Source organism: Eleutherodactylus coqui, chromosome 6 (genome assembly GCF_035609145.1).
Source record: "Eleutherodactylus coqui strain aEleCoq1 chromosome 6, aEleCoq1.hap1, whole genome shotgun sequence".
NCBI classification, from domain to species: Eukaryota; Metazoa; Chordata; class Amphibia; order Anura; family Eleutherodactylidae; genus Eleutherodactylus; species Eleutherodactylus coqui.
The window spans coordinates 149,919,612-149,942,720 of NC_089842.1; the positions used below are offsets into that span (position 1 = coordinate 149,919,612).

General features: G+C 43.0%; 1 protein-coding gene across 3 annotated transcripts in view; it reads right to left on the reverse strand.

The window, feature by feature from the left end:
- Positions 1 to 6,065: 6,065 nt before the first annotated feature.
- WDR25 (WD repeat domain 25) overlaps positions 6,066 to 23,109 on the reverse strand; it is a 121,286-nt gene continuing 104,242 nt past the window's right edge. For all 3 annotated transcript variants that reach the window (XM_066607955.1, XM_066607954.1, XM_066607956.1), the window contains exons 6-8: positions 21,692 to 21,832; positions 7,136 to 8,029; positions 6,066 to 6,754 (exon numbers count right to left, since the gene is read on the reverse strand). In XM_066607955.1, the coding sequence (XP_066464052.1) occupies positions 7,808 to 8,029; positions 21,692 to 21,832 (363 nt within the window). In that variant the 3' untranslated portion in view covers positions 6,066 to 6,754; positions 7,136 to 7,807. The remainder of the gene's footprint in view (positions 6,755 to 7,135; positions 8,030 to 21,691; positions 21,833 to 23,109) is intronic.

The window sequence follows — 23,109 nt, forward strand, 5'->3', positions numbered from 1 at the left end:
CACTTCGTATAGCGATTTACTCTACATACAGACCTGAATAAATTATATTACATATCTTGTACTAAATCTGAATTGCAGCCTATATTATACTTAGAGATGCACTCAGTTCTGGAGGCTTCAGAGCTAAGATCTCCAAGGAGTCCCTGCTAATTCAGTGTTTGCACAGGACTTGTTTTAATGATTTGCATGTTGGGCAGTGCCCTCCTAATGCCAAACATTGAATAGTCATCACATGCTGAAGCTCAGTTAAGTTGCTAGGAGTGTGTTTGACAACAAACTTGCTGTTCCTACTAAACAGCTGAATTTTGAGTGCAGCTCTGGAGTATATTTTAGCCTGTATTTCAGAATCAGTATTAGTAATGTAATTGATTTATGAAGTGAATCAACTTTATAGAGCTTTGATTTCTTTATGAAGATGGAAATACTGTAAGTTGGTTATAGGTATAAGGGTTTGCCTCTGACCAAGAAAGAACACTAAATTAGTAGCGCAAGGATTTCTTTTTGGAGGTTCACTGTAGTGGCCAATATATTATTGCTTATTACTGAGGCTTATAGTCTGCAGATCCTTTCCTATGCTGCTCTCCTGACTGATTCCATCATAGCGGGTTTAACCTAAGAAGATATTTGACACCATCTTGGACTATAGGTTTGGAGTGAGAAACTTTTTTTTATATAAACATATCTCCTCCTTGGAGCACAGGCACACCATTAACCCTTTCCAATCCACCATCTGACATCTGAGGACATTCTGATTGAAGGCTGTACAGCTCCGATGTCGGAAGATGTCCGGCAGGGTATTTTTACTGTATATTATTGGCTGCTCAGTTGTCGGGGGCCTCTCCAGCATGTTCAATACCGCAGTACTGGCTCTAGCCAGCAGGTCGCACCATTGTATAATGGCAGTAAAGGAAAGCCTCCTAGGAAACCCTGCATCCAAAATTGGATTGCAAAGGGTTAAATATTTTCTAGAAAGAATACTAGATATTTTTCACTATGGTAATGCTTTTCCTGTTAATGATTATTTCCACAAGTATCCATTATCCATTTAGAAGTTGCAGGTCACATTTTACTGTATTTATCGGAGACTGAGAACCTGATGCAATCACACACTTACTTTTATTATATGACTTGCACCTTTAGTTGCACTAATTATGTCATCGGTATAGAAACTTTCTGTAATATACAGTGTGTTATATGTACAGCCTAAAACATGCCCCATTACCACCCATATACACCAATGCTAACAAAAGAGGCATGGACAAGAAATTCCAAATTTGCAGCAAATGTAAGGCAAGCATTACACCAGCCTTCAAAATGGTATGCCCCTCCCCTCTCTGATTCCCCTCAGCCAATCAGTAGAAAAAGAGGGCCACATGACACTGATTTGCTATCGGATTAGCAAGAGCTCACTCAGGGCCATTGCACACGAGACAACCTGTTGGCGTAGAGCGCTCAACAGTTGTACCAGCAATGATCATTGCAATGATCATTCCATTTAGAGAAAGCCATTGCACCTGCAATAGTCATCGGAGTCTGCCCTGTTAACAACTTCCTTTTTATTCTCATATATTCCTCTATTCTATGCAATACATTCAACAAATCCATTGAACAATTACATTCTGTCTAGACTTGGAAATCCACGATGTTTTATTATCTTGCGCTAAATAGTGAAGACAATTATTAAAGCCTCAAGTCGGTAGAGCTCTTAAAAACTTTCAATTTCTGACGACCTTTGCAAGAAAAGATCATCTCTGCAAACATATATTTCCTTTGGGTCTAATTAGAGACAATGCTCCAGCTGTAGATGATATAGCTGACCTTCATATCCAGCCGTGCCGCACGCCATATTACATCTTCACCTACTCCACTTATCTGTCTGCAATGGACACTCTTGTATATTACACGTATTTCTATGTCCCCCATATGTTCACAACTCTAAATCATTGACATTTTCATTATTCCCTATTACAGCTGCTCCCGAGACATCTCATTTCCAGACATAACAAATAAGGGAACTACAGGGGCTGGGAACAATGTATACACCGTTATATCAAGGACAGGAAGAAGAGCCGTAGCTATTCTCATAATAGGAAACCCTGTATATCTGTTACCACTAGTCGGCCACTTTTAGACCTGCACGTAGACCATGTTTAGACATGCAGATTTGCTGCGTGGATTCCGTGCTGCGAATTTGTAGCAATTTACAGCATAATACAAGGGGAAATGGTTTTAACACCCTATCCACGTGTAGTTTTCAAATCCACTGCATGTTCCGTTTTTGTGCAGAACTGCGACAGAATTTCACAGCCAATTTCCAGTGTAAGGGCTTATGCCCACGAGCGTATATTGGCTGGAGTTTTCATGGCCAGCCGATATACGCTACCATGTGATGCACGGGCTCGGCGTATGCTAAGTGGTCTCCCTCTTCCCTCCCCCTTGCCGGCTCACCTCCTCTTTCCTCCCCTCCGGCTGTTTGCAATGGGAGGGGTCAGGACAGGGCAGAGCTAAGCTCCCGCCCCTCGTCAGCCAGGGATGGCTGCATTGCCAGGGACCTGCATTGATCACTACATTGGAGGTCCCAAGCTCCCCATTTCTCCTCATTGTAAAACCGTAAAAAGAGTTCGAATTGAAAAGTGGTGACACATGCACTCCGGCACACCATTCAGTCATTCAACGTCTTTGGGGCTGATGAAAACAGACGAGTATAAGAGCTGCATTTTATGCCATCCCTTTGTGATCCGTGGGAGCCCAACCTCTTGAACCCACACCAAAACGGAGAATGGATATAATAAAAGTTATATTTTAACCCTCTCCACTACACTGTCTGACGTCTAAAGACATTATGATTTAAGACTGTACAGCTCCGATGTTGGAAGACGTCCGTCGGGGTTCTCTTACTGTATATTGCCAGCCTCTCTGCTGTCGGAGCCTATCCAACGTGTCACCTCATGCAGTACTGGCTTTAGCCAGCATATAGAGCCATTGTATAACGGCAGGAAAAGAGTAAGCCCCCTAGGAAAACCAGGATACAAATTAGATTGGAAAGGGTTACAGGTCCCACTTTAGGGTTTTTATTGCCTTTGGCATATGGTATCATACTGGTTAAAGTTTAACCTAAGTGAGTCTTGTGCCTGCTATTTTTCAGTTGTGACAACCTCTGGAACCCACACCAAAACGGAGAATGGAAAGGCTACAGCACCGACTCCGTGCTCCATCCGCTACACAGTGGCCACGGGTCAATCAGTTGCACAGGGGAACTGCAGCATAACTGACCTCAAGTCTAAGGGGTTGGCTGCAGTTCTGTGCACAGGATGACCAGGAAAAAACCATGGTGTGCAGGCTAAAAACCATGAGGGGGGCATAGTGCTAAATTATTCTCAGCATTGGTGAGGACTCTAGAGGACAAACCACCGTTGATTAGAAAATATTCAAAAGATATACCATCAATTTATGTGAAGGGAATCTTTAAATTGTACTTCACATTCATTAAGTGACTAGCTATTAGTCAGAGTGGAAGTGACTCAGCTCAAAGAACGGGCTTTGCAGTTGGCTCTGGAGGTCAGCGAAGGTAAGTAGAGCAGCAATCACGCAATCTTCTAACTGCATATTGTTCGGCTGGTTACTGACCGCTCTCTGCACCTTTCAGCAGTCCGGTATGATAATCGCTTCTGCCTGTCAATTATGTGCAGCGCTGCCATGAAAAAAATACAAGAAAATGATTGTACTTGGCTTCCTGCAGCACATGAAAGCAATAGCAAACAGACTGTGGGACGTGGTCACAATGTTTAATACATTCATTATTGTTTTTAATTGTGCATATTTATTAAAGAGGAAGCGCACCAGGTATATAATACAAAACTATTTTTTCTTACCTGGACTTCAGTGAAGCTGTGCAAGGACCTGTGATCCGTCCATCAATGCAGACACTGTAATAGGAGAAGGTTCTATACAGCACTTACAGGACCTTTCACACAGTGATGTCACAGTTTAGGAGCTCCTTGGTTTTGGGGTGCAACAACCAGAAACAGCTTGTTCTGCTATTGTCAAAGAGTCACTGAACATCAACAGAGTCAGAGTCCAGTCCAAACCTTGACCCCTTAAAGTGTTGTCCCAGAGACAAGCCCTTTCAGAATGCGATACTGGATCCTGCTCCCAGCACCCCTCGTAAACCGCTGGAGGAAGCTGCAGCTAGCCAGGCATTTCTGATAAAGGGCAATTGTATTGCAGGACAGCCATTCAGATCATTGGTCATTGCCACCAGAACACGAGCTGCTCGTACAGCCTTACGCCTAAGTGGTGGGACCCCACTCTATGACATTCATTATACCCTAATTGGTTAGCATACCATGACAGAGGGTATTATAGTCTGTCTATGGGATCCGTTAGGCGCTGTTGATGTCATGTGACGGATTTGGCATTTCTTTATTTTCATTTTCTGTTCTATGATGGAACAGAAAATTGGAAATTTTAATAGAGGTGTGAACAGAACTTTATAAATTAAGTAGCAATATGTATGTTTCCATTTTAAGAAAATTGAAAAAACAAAAACAAACTTTTTAAGCACCAGTTCTGAAGTGGCTTTGAGGAGCCTATATACAGAAACCCCCAAAATGTACCCCTTCTTACTACCTCGAAATGGTATTTACTAAGTTTGTTAACCCTTTATGTGTTTCATAAAAACTAAAGCAAAGTGGATGAAAATCTAAAAATTTCTTTTTTTTGCAGATATTCACTTTTCTCTGTAAAACAGCAGAGGTTAACCGAGAAACACAACTCAATATTTCTTACTCTAAGCCTGTAGGTTTTAGAAATATCCCATATGTGGGTGGCCCTAATGTGCATAGTGACTCACATACAGATCTCGACAAAAAATGAAATAGCACTTTATGGATGGTCTCCTTTTAATTAGAATATTTTTCAGGCATGATTTCAGATTTGCAGAGGCCTATAATTGCCAAAACATAAGAAACAATCCCCAAAAAATGATTTTGGAAATTACATATCTTAAATTCATCCAATAGTATAGCGTGCATTTTAACCCCACAGGTGTTTCAGGTGTTCCTGATCCACGTCACAGGCCTCCTGCTAGCCAAACCAGAAACCTACTTCACACTGATGTGGGGCAAACACCCCGAAACAGCTGTCTGTGTATGGATTCTGGCTTGGCTTTCAATTCCCAGTCATTGTTACAAGGCTTGTATAAAGAGTCTAACTGACTTGCAGGAATGCTGCCTTCCAATAGGCGACGCTGCAGAGGTATTGTTCCATCTCCCTTATTTGCAGAAACCTTTTTAGCACTGGGCCATTAAATTGAAAATTTAATTTTTTTCATATTTCATTTTCATAAGGGAGAAGAAAAGCCATTTTGTTACAGAATTTATTCTAAGTATGTCAATATCCCAACTGTCGTTGTACAGTGCAGTTTGTGCATACATTATGGCCCAGAAGGGAGGAGTGCTGATGCACTTGTTTTGTCTGTGGTTTTCATGCAAGTTTTTTCACTGCTAAAACTCCCTCCCTCTTCTCTCCGCTCGTTTGCAATGGGAGGGGTGGGGGCAGAGTTAAGCTCTGCCCCCTCCCATTGCTAGCTGCAGACAAGGGGTGGATGCTTAGCTCCGCCCTCGTCCCACCCACTCCCATTGCAAAGAGCCGAAGGGAAGGAGATAGGAGGTGAGCTGGTGAGGGGTAGGGAAGAGGAGGCAATGGCATTGCGGTCTCAGCATATATACACAGTGGCCCGTGCCGTCTGAACGAGTGCACAAATGTTAGATTTGTGTGCCCCTTCACGCATTTTTATGGTGCCGCGGGTGCACGTAAAAATGCCTAAGCTCGTGGGAAAGAGCCTTTAAGCTTCATATCACCAAAGGAGAGAGGAAACGTGGACTTTTGACCAGGTTATCACTTGTTCCTTATTAATCAGAAAGCATACTTGCTCTCTGATTGTCACATATGCATTGGAGAGGGGGGTTGCATAAAAAGAGTGAATTGCATGTTCATCTAATCAATCCTCTGCACCTAATAAGACTTTTTATTGACTCTACAACACATTTGTTTAACCCTTCAGATTTTACAAAAAAAGCTATTTATTTTCAGTTATACAATATTTTATTAAAAAAAATACAAAAGAAGACTGCACAAAATGGCAATCTCTACATCTGTAACGAGGTGAAGTCTTCGCCTTGGTATCCCGCTGTGGCTGGACTTGAAGAGCGAACTACATCAACCGAGAGCCTTTGCAGGTGAAGATCTGTTTCATTATGCTTGAGGAAGGATCCTGAGAGGTCCGAAAGCTTGCTGTAACATCATGTATTTTTGTTAGCCATTAAAAGGTATCATATCTACAAGATTACTGGGTTTCTCTTGCTGGGAACAATCACATTTTGACTTCTGGTATTAAATGAACCATTAACACAGTAGTTTAAAAAACAGCCAGAATGACCATTTTGTATTAATACTGCCATACTAGAAAAACATTTTTTCTCCTTGGGGCCACAGTTTTATTACGAAAATAGAATACAAACCCTGAAACAAAACAATCCTTTCTAATTTATTGAAATGTGTAATTTTTAAAATTATGTTCTGTGTATGAGTTATACGCAACTCATGTGGCGCTACAATCAATTTTTACACTGCACGCCACTTGAGTGGTTTGTGACTCATGACATACTTATTGAATTTCTTTTTGAGAATTTGTCATTCTTCAAGTATTTAGTTGTCTCTGGAATGGACCTTGGGTGTTCCTGGAATCATACCCCTTAAGGGTGCATTCACACGAACGTATATCGGCTCGGTTTTCACGCCGAGCCGATATACGTTGTCCTCGTGTGCAGAGGGGGGAGGATGGAAGAGCCAGGGCCAGGAACTGTGCTCCCGCCCCCTCTCTGCCTCCTCTCCGCCCCTCTGCACTATTTGCAATGGGGAGAGGCGGGACGGGGGCGGGGCTAATTCACGGACCTTAGCCCCACCTCCGTCCTGCCTCCTCTCATTGCAAATAGTGCAGAGGGGCGGAGAGGGGGCGGGAGCACAGTTCCTGGCCCTGGCTCTTCCATCCTCCCCCCCCCCCCCCCTGCACACAAGGACAACGTATATCGGCTCGGCGTGAAAACCGAGCCGATATACGTTCGTGTGAATGCACCCTAAGTATGTGCAACAATGTCACATACTACATCGCTCCCAAAGTAAAGAGACATGCGAGTTATATATGCTTCACAAGGCCTCAAACTCAATACTAGTGTGAGTTAACCATAACTCACATGGCAGATAATGTATTAATCTTGCCTGCACCAAAAAAAACAGAAATAAAAAAGTAATCAAAAAATCATTTGCAACCCAAAATGATACCAATAAAAACTACAATAGTCTCACAAAAGACTACAGTCTCACAAAAGACAGGCCTTCATGCACCCAGTAGGTGGAAAATTTAAAATTCAACTAGTGAAGAACAGTAAACCGAACAAGCAGGAGAGGAGGGAGATGCAGCTGCAGTATTTCATAGGCTTCATTCCAGCTAAACTGCAGCTACTTAGATACACATTAAAACAGTTGTCCCACTTCTGGCTGTTTTGCTGCAGGAAGCAGACAGCTCTATACATTGCTTAATGGTCCAGGTTGGTAGTGGAGGCTGAGTTCTATTGAAATAAATGGAACTCAACTTGCAGTACCAACCCTGGCCACTGCGTAATATACGGCGCTATCTGCTTCCTGCAGCAAATTAGCTAGAAGTGTGACTGTCCCTTTAAATCTACAAATAAGTAGAAAACTTATAAATAAAATATTACAAAAAAAAAAAAAAACAGCCCATGACTGTTCATTCCCAAATTTGAATACTTCCGTCCCAATAACATGTTGCCAGCAGCGATGGCATCACTGAGTGGTAATGAACGCCGACACAGGCACTCCCATGGCTGGGGAGAGTTTTGATGATTTTGGATGTATGGTAGTTGTAGAACATGACATTTCCTTCAGAACTCCCTGTTACGATAATGGATCCGTCTGGAGAGAACCCGCATCCCACGGCAAATCCTTCCACCTGTATGGAAGACACAGAGCATCTTAATGAGTTTCCTGCATTGCTACTGTTTTCCTTTTGCTGGGGCTCGTAGCGAAACCATCCCTTTTTATTGTAAATAATTAGAAGGTGCCTCAGCTTCTTCACTTCATCTGCGCGCACCAGCAGACTCCTAATCAACGGCATATATTCAATTTGTTCGACAAGTTTGTTGTTGTTGTTTTACAAGACTGCAGGGAGATGACAGAATGCATGGAGAGAGAAATCATAATAGGCTTCGTTAGAACGAACCTCCGGCTTTGGTATTTGCTGGAGGATCCCCCACCTCTTCGCGCTCTACTAAACTGTGAGATTAAGTAAACCATTAAAAAAAACATAATAATCCACACTCTGCTGCTGAGAACTGGAGAACATCTTTAATTCCTTAAGGACGAAGCACGGTAACTATATGGGGCTTGGTTCTGGGCTTTAATCCCAGCTGATAGCAGAAGTACGGTGCGGGATTAAAGCCTCTGCTCTTGCAATCAAGCAGGAGCAGATTGGGTATGGTTGCCGCGTATTACGCATGCATATTTCCCATGCGTAACATGCGGTGAATGGAGGCAATGACAGTCTATGGACTATCACTCTTCCATTCACATCTGTGGGTCGATACGATATGCTCTATTTCTCCGCGTATCAAACACAGCCCTTGAATGGGCTGTATATGATACGCTGTCCATGAGCATGCATTTGTATGGGTAGCATTTCGATATGCATCTCTGCTCTGAACAGAGCAGGAAAGTTGAAAAAAAATTGAAAAAATTAACACTGTGCATGTTCGTGACGCCAGATTCCTGGGCATATGCAATGCCAATGGCAGCCCGTACACAATCTCTGCCGGCGGAACGTAAGGGCTGCAATACGTACATTGGTATACTCGCAGCACTGTACGCATGCGCCCGTGTGAATAAGCCTAAGCCAAGTACATGATTGTACAAATCTCTCCTGCCCTGATAGACCCTATATCAGTGCAGGTAGAATCTACAACCTGGACTCCAGACTGCATGGTCTAGAAGGAAAACTGTCAGGTTGAGTCTTCAGTTTTTGGATGTAATTTAAATGGTTTCAGTTCACTGACGACAAGAAGAGATTGCGACACGGGGTAGAATTGAAAAACAAAGCATATTAGAAAGTTGCAGAACTTTTGATTATATAGCGATTAAGCTTCATTTGCCGAGATAGAATAATAAATGAAATAAGTATAAGCAGAGAAAGGGAAAAAAAAAAGATTAGGTATTAAACCCACAGCCTGCAAGTCAATCCAAGAAACTAAATATTAACTTGTAATAGTGAGCGGCGCACGCACTGCCTCCTGCATTCACAGCCACAGGTAAAACATTTACATTCAGACACCGAGCTTTACATGAATAATATATGATGCAGACATGGATTGCAGAGCGCTGCTTACTCAATGGCGGGGAGCTATTGTCTATAACCCACGGCACTGGCTTCACGTACGCAGCCCAGGAAACACACCAAAGTCTACCTTCATATTACAAAGTGCGGAGGTTTAAAGAGGAATAGTAAGTGATTCTTTTATTTTACTGTGACCCCTGCTCATAGAAAGTGGGAAACTTCACGGCACTGTTCTGTATGCAAGACTTGTGTCAATGCCTAAATCTTCCATGTAGGAATAGTACTAAAACCGGTCACAAGTCATAGGTATTAACTATTTTTATTCTACATCTCAGGATGGAGAATTGTAAACCTAATCACCCCCTATTGAGCAATGCGGTGTGTATGAACGGTTGACAAGACTAAGTCATGGAGAGCGGCAATGGCCTCTGAACAGAATAATACTGTTCGGACGCTTTCAGACAAGTGTATTTTAGCTCCATATTTGGCCCATGTTTTGCAAACTGTAATATGAAGCTAATGTATCTATTCACGTGGCCGCATTTTTCACGCCCGTTTTTTAAAGACGCAGCATGACCGTTTTGTTTTGTTTTGGAGGCTCCATATTGCTATTCTTTTTGATTGGGAAAACTGGACAAGTATTGGCTCAGTAAAAAAGGCAAAAACAAATCAAATAGTGGTGATATACGGCTGCAATATCAAGTGTGACACAGCCGTTATACGAATCCATAGTGTTTCAATACGTTTGTCTAAAACAGGCCTAAATAAGAATATATCTATTTTAATACTATCCCTCATTTACAAGAATAATACTATGAAGAATGCAACTATTATACTATAACTCTATTATAATACTGCCACTAAGGCGCAATGTCCACGGACGGATTTGATTTGTGGTACCCACGTGGGAGATCTGAAAATTAAGCCGCCTATTCGAAAACATTGGCGTCCACAACTGAAATGTAGCATGTGGATTTGATTTACGGACATTCTATCTGTAAAAAAAAAAAGTGCAACATGCTCCGTTTTAGTGCGGATCCCGCATGGACGGCTTCCATTGAAGTCAAGGAAGCTGTCTGATCCGCAATAAATCTGCAATTGAATTGCGTATGGGCTGCAGATTCCGTAGAAAAGCAGGAGAAAAAAGAAAAAAATCTGTAATGCACATGTCCGATGACGAGCCGTGCGGACCATCCACAGTACAGAAAACCCAGAAGTACAGAGGTCCGTGTTGACATCGCTGTCTGCCGAACAGGTATGCAGGGTCCTCGGCCGCAGGTAAGGTCAGATTCCGCTGCGGGCTCCCGCACGCGGAATCCGACCTGCCCGTTGACATGAGGCCTTAGTACTAGATCTACAATATCCACTATAGCTACTATAATACTACCCCAACGTATATGATGATAACTGATATATTCTTAAAAATGGGGGCAGTACTATAACTACTAAACTATTGCCTGTTATATACAAGTATACAACTAATATAATACTGCCCCAAATATAACTACTATAATACTGCCTCCTATGTACAAGACTGTAACTACTATAATACTGCCTCCTATGTACAATATAACTACTATAATACTGCTCCTATGTACAAGAATATAACTACTATAATACTGCCTCCTATGTACAATATAACCACTATAATGCTGCCTCCTATGTACAAGAATATAACAAATATAATACTGCCTCCTACGTACAAGAATATAACTACTATAATACTGCCCTCCTATGTACAAGAATATAACTACTATAATACTGCTCCTATGTACAAGAACATAACTACTATAATACTGCTCCCTATGTACAAGAATATAACTACTATAATACTGCTCCTATGTACAAGAATATAACTACTATAATGCTGCTCCTATGTACAAGAATATAACTACTATAATACTGCCCCCTATGTACAAGAATATAACTACTATAATACTGCCCCCTATGTACAAGAATATAACTACTATAAAACTGCCTCCGATGTACAAAAATATAACTACTAAAAATACTGTTAACTATATAAAAAAGAAGGATGCAAGGTTGAGCCAACCTTGAGCTGGCAAACTGAACCAAGAAGGGACTGAACCCGCAACCTGCATTTCCGCTGTCCTTACACTCTGCGCCACACAGGGCTCATGTCCACTATATACAAGAATATAATTACTGCCCGCTATGTACAAGAATATAACTACAAGAATACTGTGTCATATATACAAGATTATAACTAATATAATACTGCCTCCTATGTACAAGAATATAACTACTATAATACTGCCCTTATGTAAAAGAATATAACTACTTTAATACTGCCCCCCATGTACAAGAATACTGTGTCCTATATACAAGATTATAACTACTTTAATACTGCCCCCTATGTACAAGAATATAACTACTATAATACTGCCCCCTATGTGCAAGAATATAACTACTATAATACTGCCTCCTATGTACAAGAATATAACTACTATAATACTGCCCCCTATGTACAAGAATATAACTACTATAATACTGCCCCTATGTACAAGAATATAACTACTATAATACTGCCCCTATGTACAAGAATATAACTACTATAATACTGCCCCTATGTACAAGAATATAACTACTATAATACTGCCCCCTATATACAAGACTATAACTACTATAATACTGCTCCTATGTACAAGATTATAACTACTATAATACTGCCCCTATGTACAAGAATATAACTACTATAATACTGCCCCCTATATACAAGAATATAACTACTATAATACTGCTCCCCAAGCAAGGCCCAGGCTTCCAGGCCGGTGGTGCGAGACAATGCCACAGTACTTTCTAGCATGGATACAAGCCCAAGGAAGGTGTTTGAGCAAAGAGAAGGGGAGAATGGATGTACTACAAGTACAAAGAAGGAATATGGAGAATTGGAAGTGTGTAATGTAAAAGAAACATCAGGAGCAGCTAAGAAGAGTGGAGTTACACAGTCTGCCGGCCGCGGCACACAGCTTCCGGCACAAGTAAGTGACGCAGAAAAAGTTACTTTTATTGCAAATATGAAAGGTGTAAAGCAGAGTGAACAAGGTGCCCCAGCAGGAAAACAAAGTGCAGCACATGCAGCAGGTTCCACAGTGGAAAGGCAGAGTGCAGCACATGCAGCAGGTGTCCCAGCAGGAAGGCAGAGTGCAGCACATGCAGCAGGTGTGCAGCTGACCCCTCCAGCCCACAGACAGCGTAGAACATCCCTGGAGAGGCAAATGTTGCAGGAAAACCTGCGGCAAGATGAAGTGGTCACCAGCATGTCGTGCCCAGGCCGCACAAGATCGCAGTATGGCAGCGGAAGCAGTAAAAGTGCTGGGAAGTCTGTGGATGTGATGCAAACAAAGTCTGCAGTAAAACCCCCCATTATTCCCAAAATGGTTGGAGGGTACAATGCAAGTGCAGCACCTGACAGTCAGACTGCAGCCGGTGGAGGATCCCTGAGAACAGGAATGGGAAAACAGAAGGGGTCTGCTGACTGCAAACAGCCTGAGAAGCCCCCTCAGCCAAGACAGCAAGCAAGAGAGACAGCACCTGAGCTGCTGCTGGCAGAGGAGATCCCAGATCTGGTGAAGAAGATGGAGAAGTTACTGCAGCTGGAGATAGACTGTATCTACAAGATGAAGACTGTAAATCCAGACGATGAGGCCCGCTATGTGCAGAACCTTCATGGACTCGGCCTGGACCTCGCCACCGTGGTCACAGAGATAGACTGTATCCTGCAGAGAATGGGACCGCTGGCTGAAACATACAGGAACCAAGAACGATTTATGGCACAAAGGCGCATTTGTGAACCACCATCCAAGTCCTCAGAATCTCTGCATCAGTCACGTACCTCCGCAACTGACCACCAGCAGGTGACAAGACCTGTACTAAATCCAGCAAGCTTCTCATTCCAAGGAGGAGAGATATACAAGCCTGCTAAAATACAGGAACAGCCTCAAGAGCCTACAGCTATCCCTCAGGAGGAACATGGAGCTCAGGAGTCAGCAGAAGTACCACAAGTCCCAGAAAGCATGGCCGAGCAGCAGGGCAATATGTCTGCAGCTATCCCTGAGCAGGAGCATGGGCCTCAAGAGTCAGCGGAAGTACCACAAGTCCCAGAGAGCACGGCTGAGCAGCTGGACAATAAGGTAACACAGCAGAGCTCTACTGCAGGGGAACCAACTGGGGATAGTCATCCTGATGTACCTGCTGGGAGCTCCCAGTCTGTGTGGGACATAGAACAGTCAGGAGATGACATACAGGTGGACTGGTCTGAGGATAATGTGCAGAATACTGTCCAGAATTTCCCCCCTCTACCTACACAAGGTGTGACGGTTCCCCCATCAGCAGTCACTCACCCTGTAAACCCGGGCAGTGAAACCCGGCGGGACCCTCCCAGGAATGCCTGGAGCCGCGGTGCGCCATCTTTCACCTCTAGTGCTAATTATACAGGTCAGGCATTTAAGAGGAGGAATGTGGTGAGGTTCAAGCACAGAGGCGCTAAAGAAGACCTTCCAGATAGGAGGTTTGTGATCCGGGAACTCCTGTGCCACCAGATGGGGTTTGTGCCAGCAGACATCTTGGCAGTGATTAATCTACCAGACCGGCAGGGATATGATATAAGCTTTAAAGGGGTTGTCCCGCGCCGAAACGGGTTTTTTTTTTTTTTCAACCCCCCCCCCGGTCGGCGCGAGACAACCCCGATGCAGGGAGGTAAAGAAAGCTTACCGGAGCGCTTACCTTAATCCCCGCGCTCCGGTGACTTCAATACTTACCGCTGAAGATGGCCGCCGGGATCCTCTGTCTCCGTGGACCGCAGCTCTTCTGTGCGGTCCATTGCCGATTCCAGCCTCCTGATTGGCTGGAATCGGCACGTGACGGGGCGGAGCTACACGGAGCCTGCATTCTGCACGAGCGGCTCCATAGAAGACAGGAGAAGACCCGGACTGCGCAAGCGCGGCTAATTTGGCCATCGGAGGGCGAAAATTAGTCGGCACCATGGAGACGAGGACGCCAGCAACGGAGCAGGTAAGTATAAAACTTTTTATAACTTCTGTATGGCTCATAATTAATGCACAATGTATATTACAAAGTGCATTAATATGGCCATACAGAAGTGTATAGACCCACTTGCTGCCGCGGGACAACCCCTTTAAGCTCATGTCCAACCTGGATAGGTTCTGGGCCCACTTCCCCAAGTTCAGGGACACAGACGGGTGGAATAAATTCATATTCATTCCGATTTCCAAGCCAGATACAGTTACTGTTAATGGCATCTTCTGGAATGAGTCTGTTCCCCCCCAGGACATTGTGGTGTGGCTCCGGAGGCACTGTGACCTAGTGTCTGACCTGACCAAGAACAGAGACTCTGATGGCATCTGGACTGGTGGGTGGAAGGTTCTCGTCAAACTGCGCCAACATAACAACATTACACTGCATTTGCCCAACTCCTTCTTTATTGGCAGGGAGAGGGGTGTCTGCTTTTATCCTGGCCAGCCTCGTAAGTGTTTTAAATGTGGCAAGATGGGTCATGTGGCGAGTATCTGCACAGTAGTAAAGTGTAATCTATACGGTGAGGTCGGCCATGTAAGTGCAGACTGCCACAATATCCGATGCAATCTGTGTGGAAATGTCGGCCATTCTCATAGAGATTGCCCAGACGCCTGGCACAACATCTGCAAGGAGCTTCCTGAGGAGGAGCTTGTGGTGGGGGCAGATGCTGAAGAAGAGGAGGAGGCTCTGATGTTAGGGGCAATACTTACAAGGCAAGAGGTCCAGCAGGGGTCGGGTAATGCAGCAACAGAACCGCAGCCCTCAGTGAGGGTTCAGGAGGATGTAGAGGTTGTCCATCAGGGCCAGCAGCAGCCACAGGCGACTTCTATACCACCATCTGTATCTGAAGAACGTCAAAATACACAGAGCAAGAGGAAAAAAAACAAGTCCTCCCGTAAGCCAGAGAGAGACTATAACAGTGACCAAAAGTCCAAGAAAACGGGCAGTAATGACACCGGTGTTATGGTGTTATGTAATAGATATGACGTTCTATCAGAATCAGATGGTGATTATGAGCAAGAGCTTAAAAGAATAGACAAGGAGTGTGACAGGGACACGGAGGACCATCCTCCACCAAAAAGGAAACTCTGTAATGTAGAGTCTGATATGGAGACCGGCGGTGCACAGGATGGCTCAGATACAGACATGTGATGATGGCGTCTATTTTTCTGCTCTTTTGGTGTTGCATTATGATGGCGGGCTTCACATTAAAAATTACATCAAGCAATGTGAATAGCATTAAAGTAAGGAGAACGAGACATGCTGTATATGACCATCTCAGATATCTAGATGCAGATGTCTACTTCTTGCAGGAGACACATCTGACCACATTAGGACTCATACGTGAGGCTGAGAGAGAATGGCGGTCTGGTCCTTCTTTCTGGTCACTGGCTGTGGAGCCTTATGCCGGAGTAGCGATACTATTTAACACTAATAATGTGACTGTCCATAGGTTAACGGAGGTGACTATGGGAAGATGCTTGGTTCTGGAAGTCACCATCCATGGTAGAAGGCTCCGGCTCATTAATATCTATGGCGCACAGACAGTGACAGACAGAATTCAGTTGTTTGAAGAAGTGAAGCAATATCTCTTTACCTCGGTACCCGTGATAATGGCTGGGGATTTTAATGTTGCCAGGACATCAGCTGACAGATCCTCAGGGCAAACAGTGACTAGAGACTCCAAGGTCTTAAACAAAATAGTTTTGCAGGCCGGCTTGAGTGATGTGTTCACACAGGGTGGTCGGAGGCCACAGTTCACATATTCCTGTGCTGACAGAAGAAGTAGGATAGATTTTGCCTTTGTGAATCCTACTGAAACAGTTAGCGGGATAGGTGAGAAAACTGTCCCTTATTCAGACCATAGAGCCTTGTGTTTCTGCTTAGGAGTCACTGAGCGCCCTGATGTTGGTCGAGGATTATGGAAAATTAATTCTAGTCTATTGGATGATGTTCATGTTCAGAATATGGTTCACTCTCTTATTCAGAACCAACTAGAGAGAGTGGACTTTTATGACAACATGGCAGACTGGTGGGAGGACGTCAAGGAGGAGATCAGATCCCTATTATGGAGACTGTCAGTAAAGAAAGGGAAGAGTAAGTATAGCCAGTATCTCAAGCTGCGTAAAGAATTAGTCACTTTATTCGGCGGGTGAGGATGACCAACGAAAGATCAACCAACTGAAATGTGAGATAAGGCAGTATCAGTACAACCGGTATACATCCTTGGTTCTTGAACGGGATTATGGGTCCTTAGGGGCACCTGATCCCTTTGAGAACTGCCGGGAGCGAGTGGCAAACAAGGTGGTTGCAGGTCTCACTGACTCCCAGGGCATTTTGCAGAAATCTCGGGAGGGTATCCTGGGTGTGGTGAGATCTTACTATGCTGACTTGTTTCAGAGGAAGGTTTTGGATAAAGAGAAGATGACTCAATTCTTGGAGGTAACTCCAATCCCTGATACTGATGATCTGGACTTTTCTCCTTTGACAGCAGAATTAACGGTGGAGGAGGTTAATAAGTTACATCTAAAGAAGGCACCAGGTCCTGATGGTATAACAGCAGAATTTTACAAGAAGTTTAGAGACCTCCTGGCTCCAATCCTTGTGGATGTATACAAAACTTGTCTAGAAAATCACCTGCTGCCTCCATCCATGAGAGTCTCCTCGTTGATTCTGCTGTCTAAAGGTAAGGAGCCTAGCGACATCAAGAACTGGAGGCCGATTGCCCTCTTAAATGTTGACAGGAAGATTCTGGCAAAGATTCTGTTTTGTAGATTAGTCTGTTTGTCCCCGGCACTGTTGGCAGGCTGTCAGTTCGGCACAGTAAAAGGGCGGAACATCTCTGGAGCAGTTATCTCCATAAGGGAAATGTTTCAGAGATGTAAAGCTCTTGGGTGAGAGATACATTGTGAGTCTTGACCAGGCTAAAGCCTTCGACAGAGTAGATCATGAGTACCTATGGGCCACTTTGTCAAAGTATGGTATTCCTGGACAATTTGTTGATTGGCTGAAAACTTTATATCGTGAGGCGGAGAGCTTTCCTCTGATTAACGGTTGGCAGGGTGACACTTTTGGAGTTGAGGCGGGGGTGAGGCAGGGTTGTCCCTTGAGTCCACTGCTGTATGTTTTTGCTATCGACCTGTTCCTGAGGTCACTGCAGAGGTGTGATTTTCGGGGGGTACCGGTCCCCCACTGCTTGCCTCTGAGAGTTGTCGCCTATGCGGATGATGTAACAGTGGTGATATCTGGGCCTCAAGAGGTACAGATGTTATCGGTTGCAATCAGAAGTTTCTCAGAGGCCTCAGGGTCTATGGTCAACCTTGAAAAGAGTCAAGCTCTTTGGACATTGAATAGTGATCCTGATTTTGATCTGCCACAGTTTGTGAAAGCCTCCACCTATATTAAAATCTTAGGGGTTAAGTTTGGGAGGGAGGATAGTGCCAAACTAAATTGGGAGGAGAAGTTGGAAACCGGAAATGCAAAGGTTCAGCGATGGAAAAACTGGAAGCTGACCTATAGAGAAAGGGTTAAAATGTTGAAGACTTACCTGGTTCCTGTCTTCTTGTACATTTCTGTTGTTTTTCCCTTGCCAGAATCCTTCTCGGCTAGACTCTTTAGCCTGTTTTTTCAGCTCCTTTGGGGGAACCGGTTGAATCCAATAAAAAGAGGGATAACCTACCTACGGCGGAGAGAGGGTGGGCTGGATATGTTAAATCCAAGGGTGTTCTTTGACTTTGATGTTTTTAAAAGTAAATTTTGAAACCTGGACTCAAACGATACTTCTACGTGGGAAAACAGTATCAGGGATTGGATATTGCCTTTTGCAGAATCTTGGATGCAAGGCGGCAGTCTCAAGAGGGGGAGATGGACTCGTGACTACCTTCCCCAGTATCTAGGCTATGGACTTAGGTGTCTGAAAAGATGGGGTATAGCCAAGTCCTTTATAACAACTAAGACCAGGAAGGACTTATACTTCAGTGTATGCAGGACTTTTTTTTGCTTACATCCAATTCTAAAAGACTGTACGACTGCAACCATGCAGAGCAGTTTGAGATTTCTCAATGGAGTGAGACTCCCTGCTAAGTTTTTTGATATTGCTTGGCTGTCATTTCACGGGAAGCTCTATGTCAGAGGCAACTTAAAATGCTTGAGCGTATCAGATAGGAAGTGTCCTTTGGGTTGTCTGCAGGAGGAGACAATGGCACACTTTATATCTGAGTGCTGGGGAGGGAAACAAATATGGGAGAAAATATCCAGCAAGCTGAAATTACCCAGGCTGCAGTCTCTAAACTACCCAGATATTATCTATGGAGTACCATCAAATGTAAATGGCATCAACCAAGAGACCATGTATATAATTATTACCATCATCAAATATTACCAGTGACACACCAGAACAAGAGTGTCCATCCATAATGAGTCATTTGATCACATGTCAGCAGTGAACCTTATTCTGTCCGAATTGACTTGGGTGAAAAACTTAGAAGTTAACAAAAACGCTAAAAACTCTGAATTGTGGCGAAATATACATATTTATTAATGTGGGGATAGTTGTATGTAGGAAACCTTGTGTTATGTTTGGAAACTACATTTAATTTATTCTTCCTCTATCCCCTTAACAGCAATGGACTCTAACTAAGTTAAAGTTGTTAAATGTTTTTTTTCCGTTTCGTTTCCTTTTTTATAGGCATGTATATTGTTACATAATTCTTTGTGTTATTTCTGGAAGAAATGTATTGTTTATTTCTTGTATGTTTTTTACTAATAAAAATTGCCTCCCATGTACAAGAATATAACTACTATAATACTGCCCCCTATGTACAAGAATATAACTACTATAATACTGCTCCCTATGTACAAGAATATAACTACTATAATACTGCCCCCTATGTACAAGAATATAACTACTATAATACTGCCTCCTATGTACAAGAATATAACTACTATAATACTGCCCCTATGTACAAGAATATAACTACTATAATACTGCCCCCTATGTACAAGAATATAACTACTATAATACTGCCCCCTATGTACAAGAATATAACTACTATAATACTGCTCCCTATGTACAAGAATATAACTACTATAATACTGCCCCCTATGTACAAGAATATAACTACTATAATACTGCCTCCTATGTACAAGAATATAACTACTATAATACTGCCTCCTATGTACAAGAATATAACTACTATAATACTGCTCCCTATGTACAAGAATATAACTGCTATAATACTGCCCCCTATATACAAGAATATAACTACTATAATACTGCCTCCTATGTACAAGAATATAACTACTATAATACTGCCTCCTATGTACAAGAATATAACTACTATAATACTGCTCCCTATGTACAAGAATATAACTACTATAATACTGCTCCCTATGTACAAGAATATAACTGCTATAATACTGCCTCCTATGTACAAGAATATATCTACTATAATACTGCCTCCTATGTACAAGAATATAACTGCTATAATACTGCCCCCTATGTACAAGAATATAACTACTATAATACCGCCCCTATGTACAAGAATATAACTACTATAATACTGTCTCCTATATACAAGAACTAGCTGATACACCCGGCATCGCCAAAGTTAATTTGATACAGATGTTTACTAGAGATGAGCGAACGTACTCGGTAAAGCACTACTCGTCCGAGTAATGTGCTTTATCCGAGTACCTGCCCGCTCGTCCTGAAAGATTCGGGGAGCGCCGCTGCTGACAGGTGAGTTGCGGCGGGGAGCAGGGGAGAGCGGGCGGGAGAGAAGGAGAGAGAGATCTCCCCTCCGTTCCTCCCCGCTCTCCCCTGCAGCTCCCCGCTCCGCGGCGCTCCCCAAATTTTTCAGGACGAGCGGGGAGGTACTCGGATAAAGCACATTACTCGGACGAGTAGTGCTTTACCGAGTACGTTCGCTCATCTCTAATGTTTACGTGTTCTTAGCATGAAAAAATGTATGAAGTCGTGGTTACTTTAGAGGAACCGAGGAATAAAATATGTATACATACAGAGGAGCGTTAGGTTCTCCTCAGGCTGCATGTACCGATGTCCCTCTGCAGAATGTGCCTCACCCTCTCCCTATTTTTCGTATTTAGGACCTAAAGAATGCTTGTGCCAATTTCCACGCTTGTACAACACCGGGAAGTTACATTATATAGGGGTGCACTTACTTTTACAATTACCATTGAATAATCGAGTTGTGACTCCTTTAATTTTCCTATTTAGGACCTAAGGAATGGTTGTTCTAAATTTCATGCTTGTATGACACCGGTAAGTTACATTACAGAGGGGTGCACTTACTTTTGCAATTGGCATTGAATAATCAAGTTGCGACCAATTTACTTTTCGTATTTAGGGCCTAAAGAATGCTCATGCCAAATTTCACGCTTGTACGACACCGTAAAGTTAAAGAATTAGATTAGGTACATTACACAGGGGTGCCAATACTTTAGCACATAGGAAAAGTAAAGGGGCCACAACACGATTATTCAATGGTAAGTGCAAACGTATTGGCACCCCTGCGTGGGAAACCCCTTTAACGAGAGGTACAGTTTTATGGCCATAAAAGAGGCAAGAAAGTCAGTAAGACCACATTATCCCGCTGGGTCAAAGAACTTATTATAGTCTGTTACTCTCTTGAAGGGCTTGAATGCCTATTGCCCCTGCGTCCACTCATTCCAATGCAGCCTCCTGGGCAAATAAGTGCCAGGTACTATTGGAGCAGCTGTGTAAAGTAACTACTTGGTCATCTTCAACCATCGATAAACGTTACAGGCTCAGTATAAAGTCCTGTGAAGGCTATGCTTTTTGCAAAAAAGTACTGGAAGGTGCATCCAAATCCTGATCCGTCAATTGTACTGCTTTTATACCCCATTTGGTGCTGCCATAGTATGGTCAGGAAGTGGAACATTTACTTTTCTGAAATTTTAATTTCCTGGATTTTGTAGGCAGCACAACAATCCCACCCTGATAAACTATTTATTCCGCTGCTGCATACTATACATGCTTCAGCCATTTATGTCATTGAGCCATTGGTTCATTGATTGGTCTATTGTTCACTGCTAGTTAACTGTCTCTTCTGTTCGAGCAGTAGAAGGGTTATCAACACATCTGTCCGCTGCCATTTGGACTCCAGGAAATGAAAATTTCAGGTAAGTAAATTTCCCACATAATACTGCCCCCTATGTACAAGAAAGATAGTACACATCCATTACCTTGTGTCCTTCAAATCTTCTCTTCTTATTCATTTTATAAGGGCGCTGGGTGGAGAATAACACAATGTAGTTTCCGTTAGTCTGTGCTGCAAACACACTATCTTTCGGGTGGAGGGCGAGGCTTGGACAGGTGTAGCGTTCCTAGAAGTAGAGAAACGCAAATTTACATTTCTGAAGACGTTTTATGAGATACTAGCTTACCCGTCGCGCGTTGCTGCGAAGACAGACAGACATACATTCATTCGTTTTTATATATCTAGATAACAACCAATCACAGCGCAGCTTTCATGTTACCTCAGTGGTATAATATATAACAACCAATCCCAGCGCAGCTTTCATGTTACCTTAGCAGTATAAAATATAACAACCAATCACAGCGCAGTTTTCATGTTACCTCAGCAGTAAGAGAAATAACAACCAATCACAGCGCAACTTTTATTCTGCCTCAGCAATATAAAAAATAGCAACCAATCACAGCGCAGCTTTCATGTTACTCTGCGGTATTATATATAGCAACCAATCACAGCGCAGCTTTCATGTTACCTCAGTGGTATAATATACAACAACGAATCGCAGCACAGCTTTCATGCAACCTCAGTAGTATAAGAAGTAGCCACCAATCACAGCGCAGCTTTCATGTTACCTCAGCAGTATAAGAAATAGCAACCAATCACAGCACAGCTTTCATGTTACCTCAGCATTCTCAATATCCAGCAATTGTCTTGCGAAACGTTCGGCGGATGCATCATTTTCTGGTTGAACACGCATCCCGTTGCTCATAATGCCTTTTGCTTTCGTGCTTGAGATGGAAATCAAACGATCTTTGTCTGGGGGGCATAACTGTCGACGACGCTCGCACGCGCGGCACCTATCGTAGGATAGATGTACTATGCCAGTAATCTTCCCAGGAGTGTACTCAACAACTTCCCAAAGTCTCATGACAATTGGATGAATGGTGTAGCAATGCATAAAGGACAGACAGACAGACATACATACATTTATATATATCAGGAAGTGAGAGAATTAGATTCCGTACGTAAAATTTGGACGCTAATTGTTTTGCGCTTAGAATTGAATAATCGACTTGGGACCCATTAGCGTTTCCTATTTATGACATATTCAATGCCCGTGCCAAATTTCAAGTTTCTATGTGAGAAAATTACATTCCGTACGTAAAATTTGGACGCTAATTCTTTTGCGCATAGAATTGAATAATCGAGTTGGGACCCATTAGCTTTTCCTATTTATGACATTCAATGCCCGTGCCAAATTTCAAGTTTCTATGTGAGAAAATTACATTCTGTACGTAAAATTTGGACGCTAATTCTTTGGCGCTTAGAATTGAATAATCGAGTTGGGACCCATTAGCTTTTCCTATTTATGACATAATCAGTGCCCATGCCAAATTTCAAGTTTCT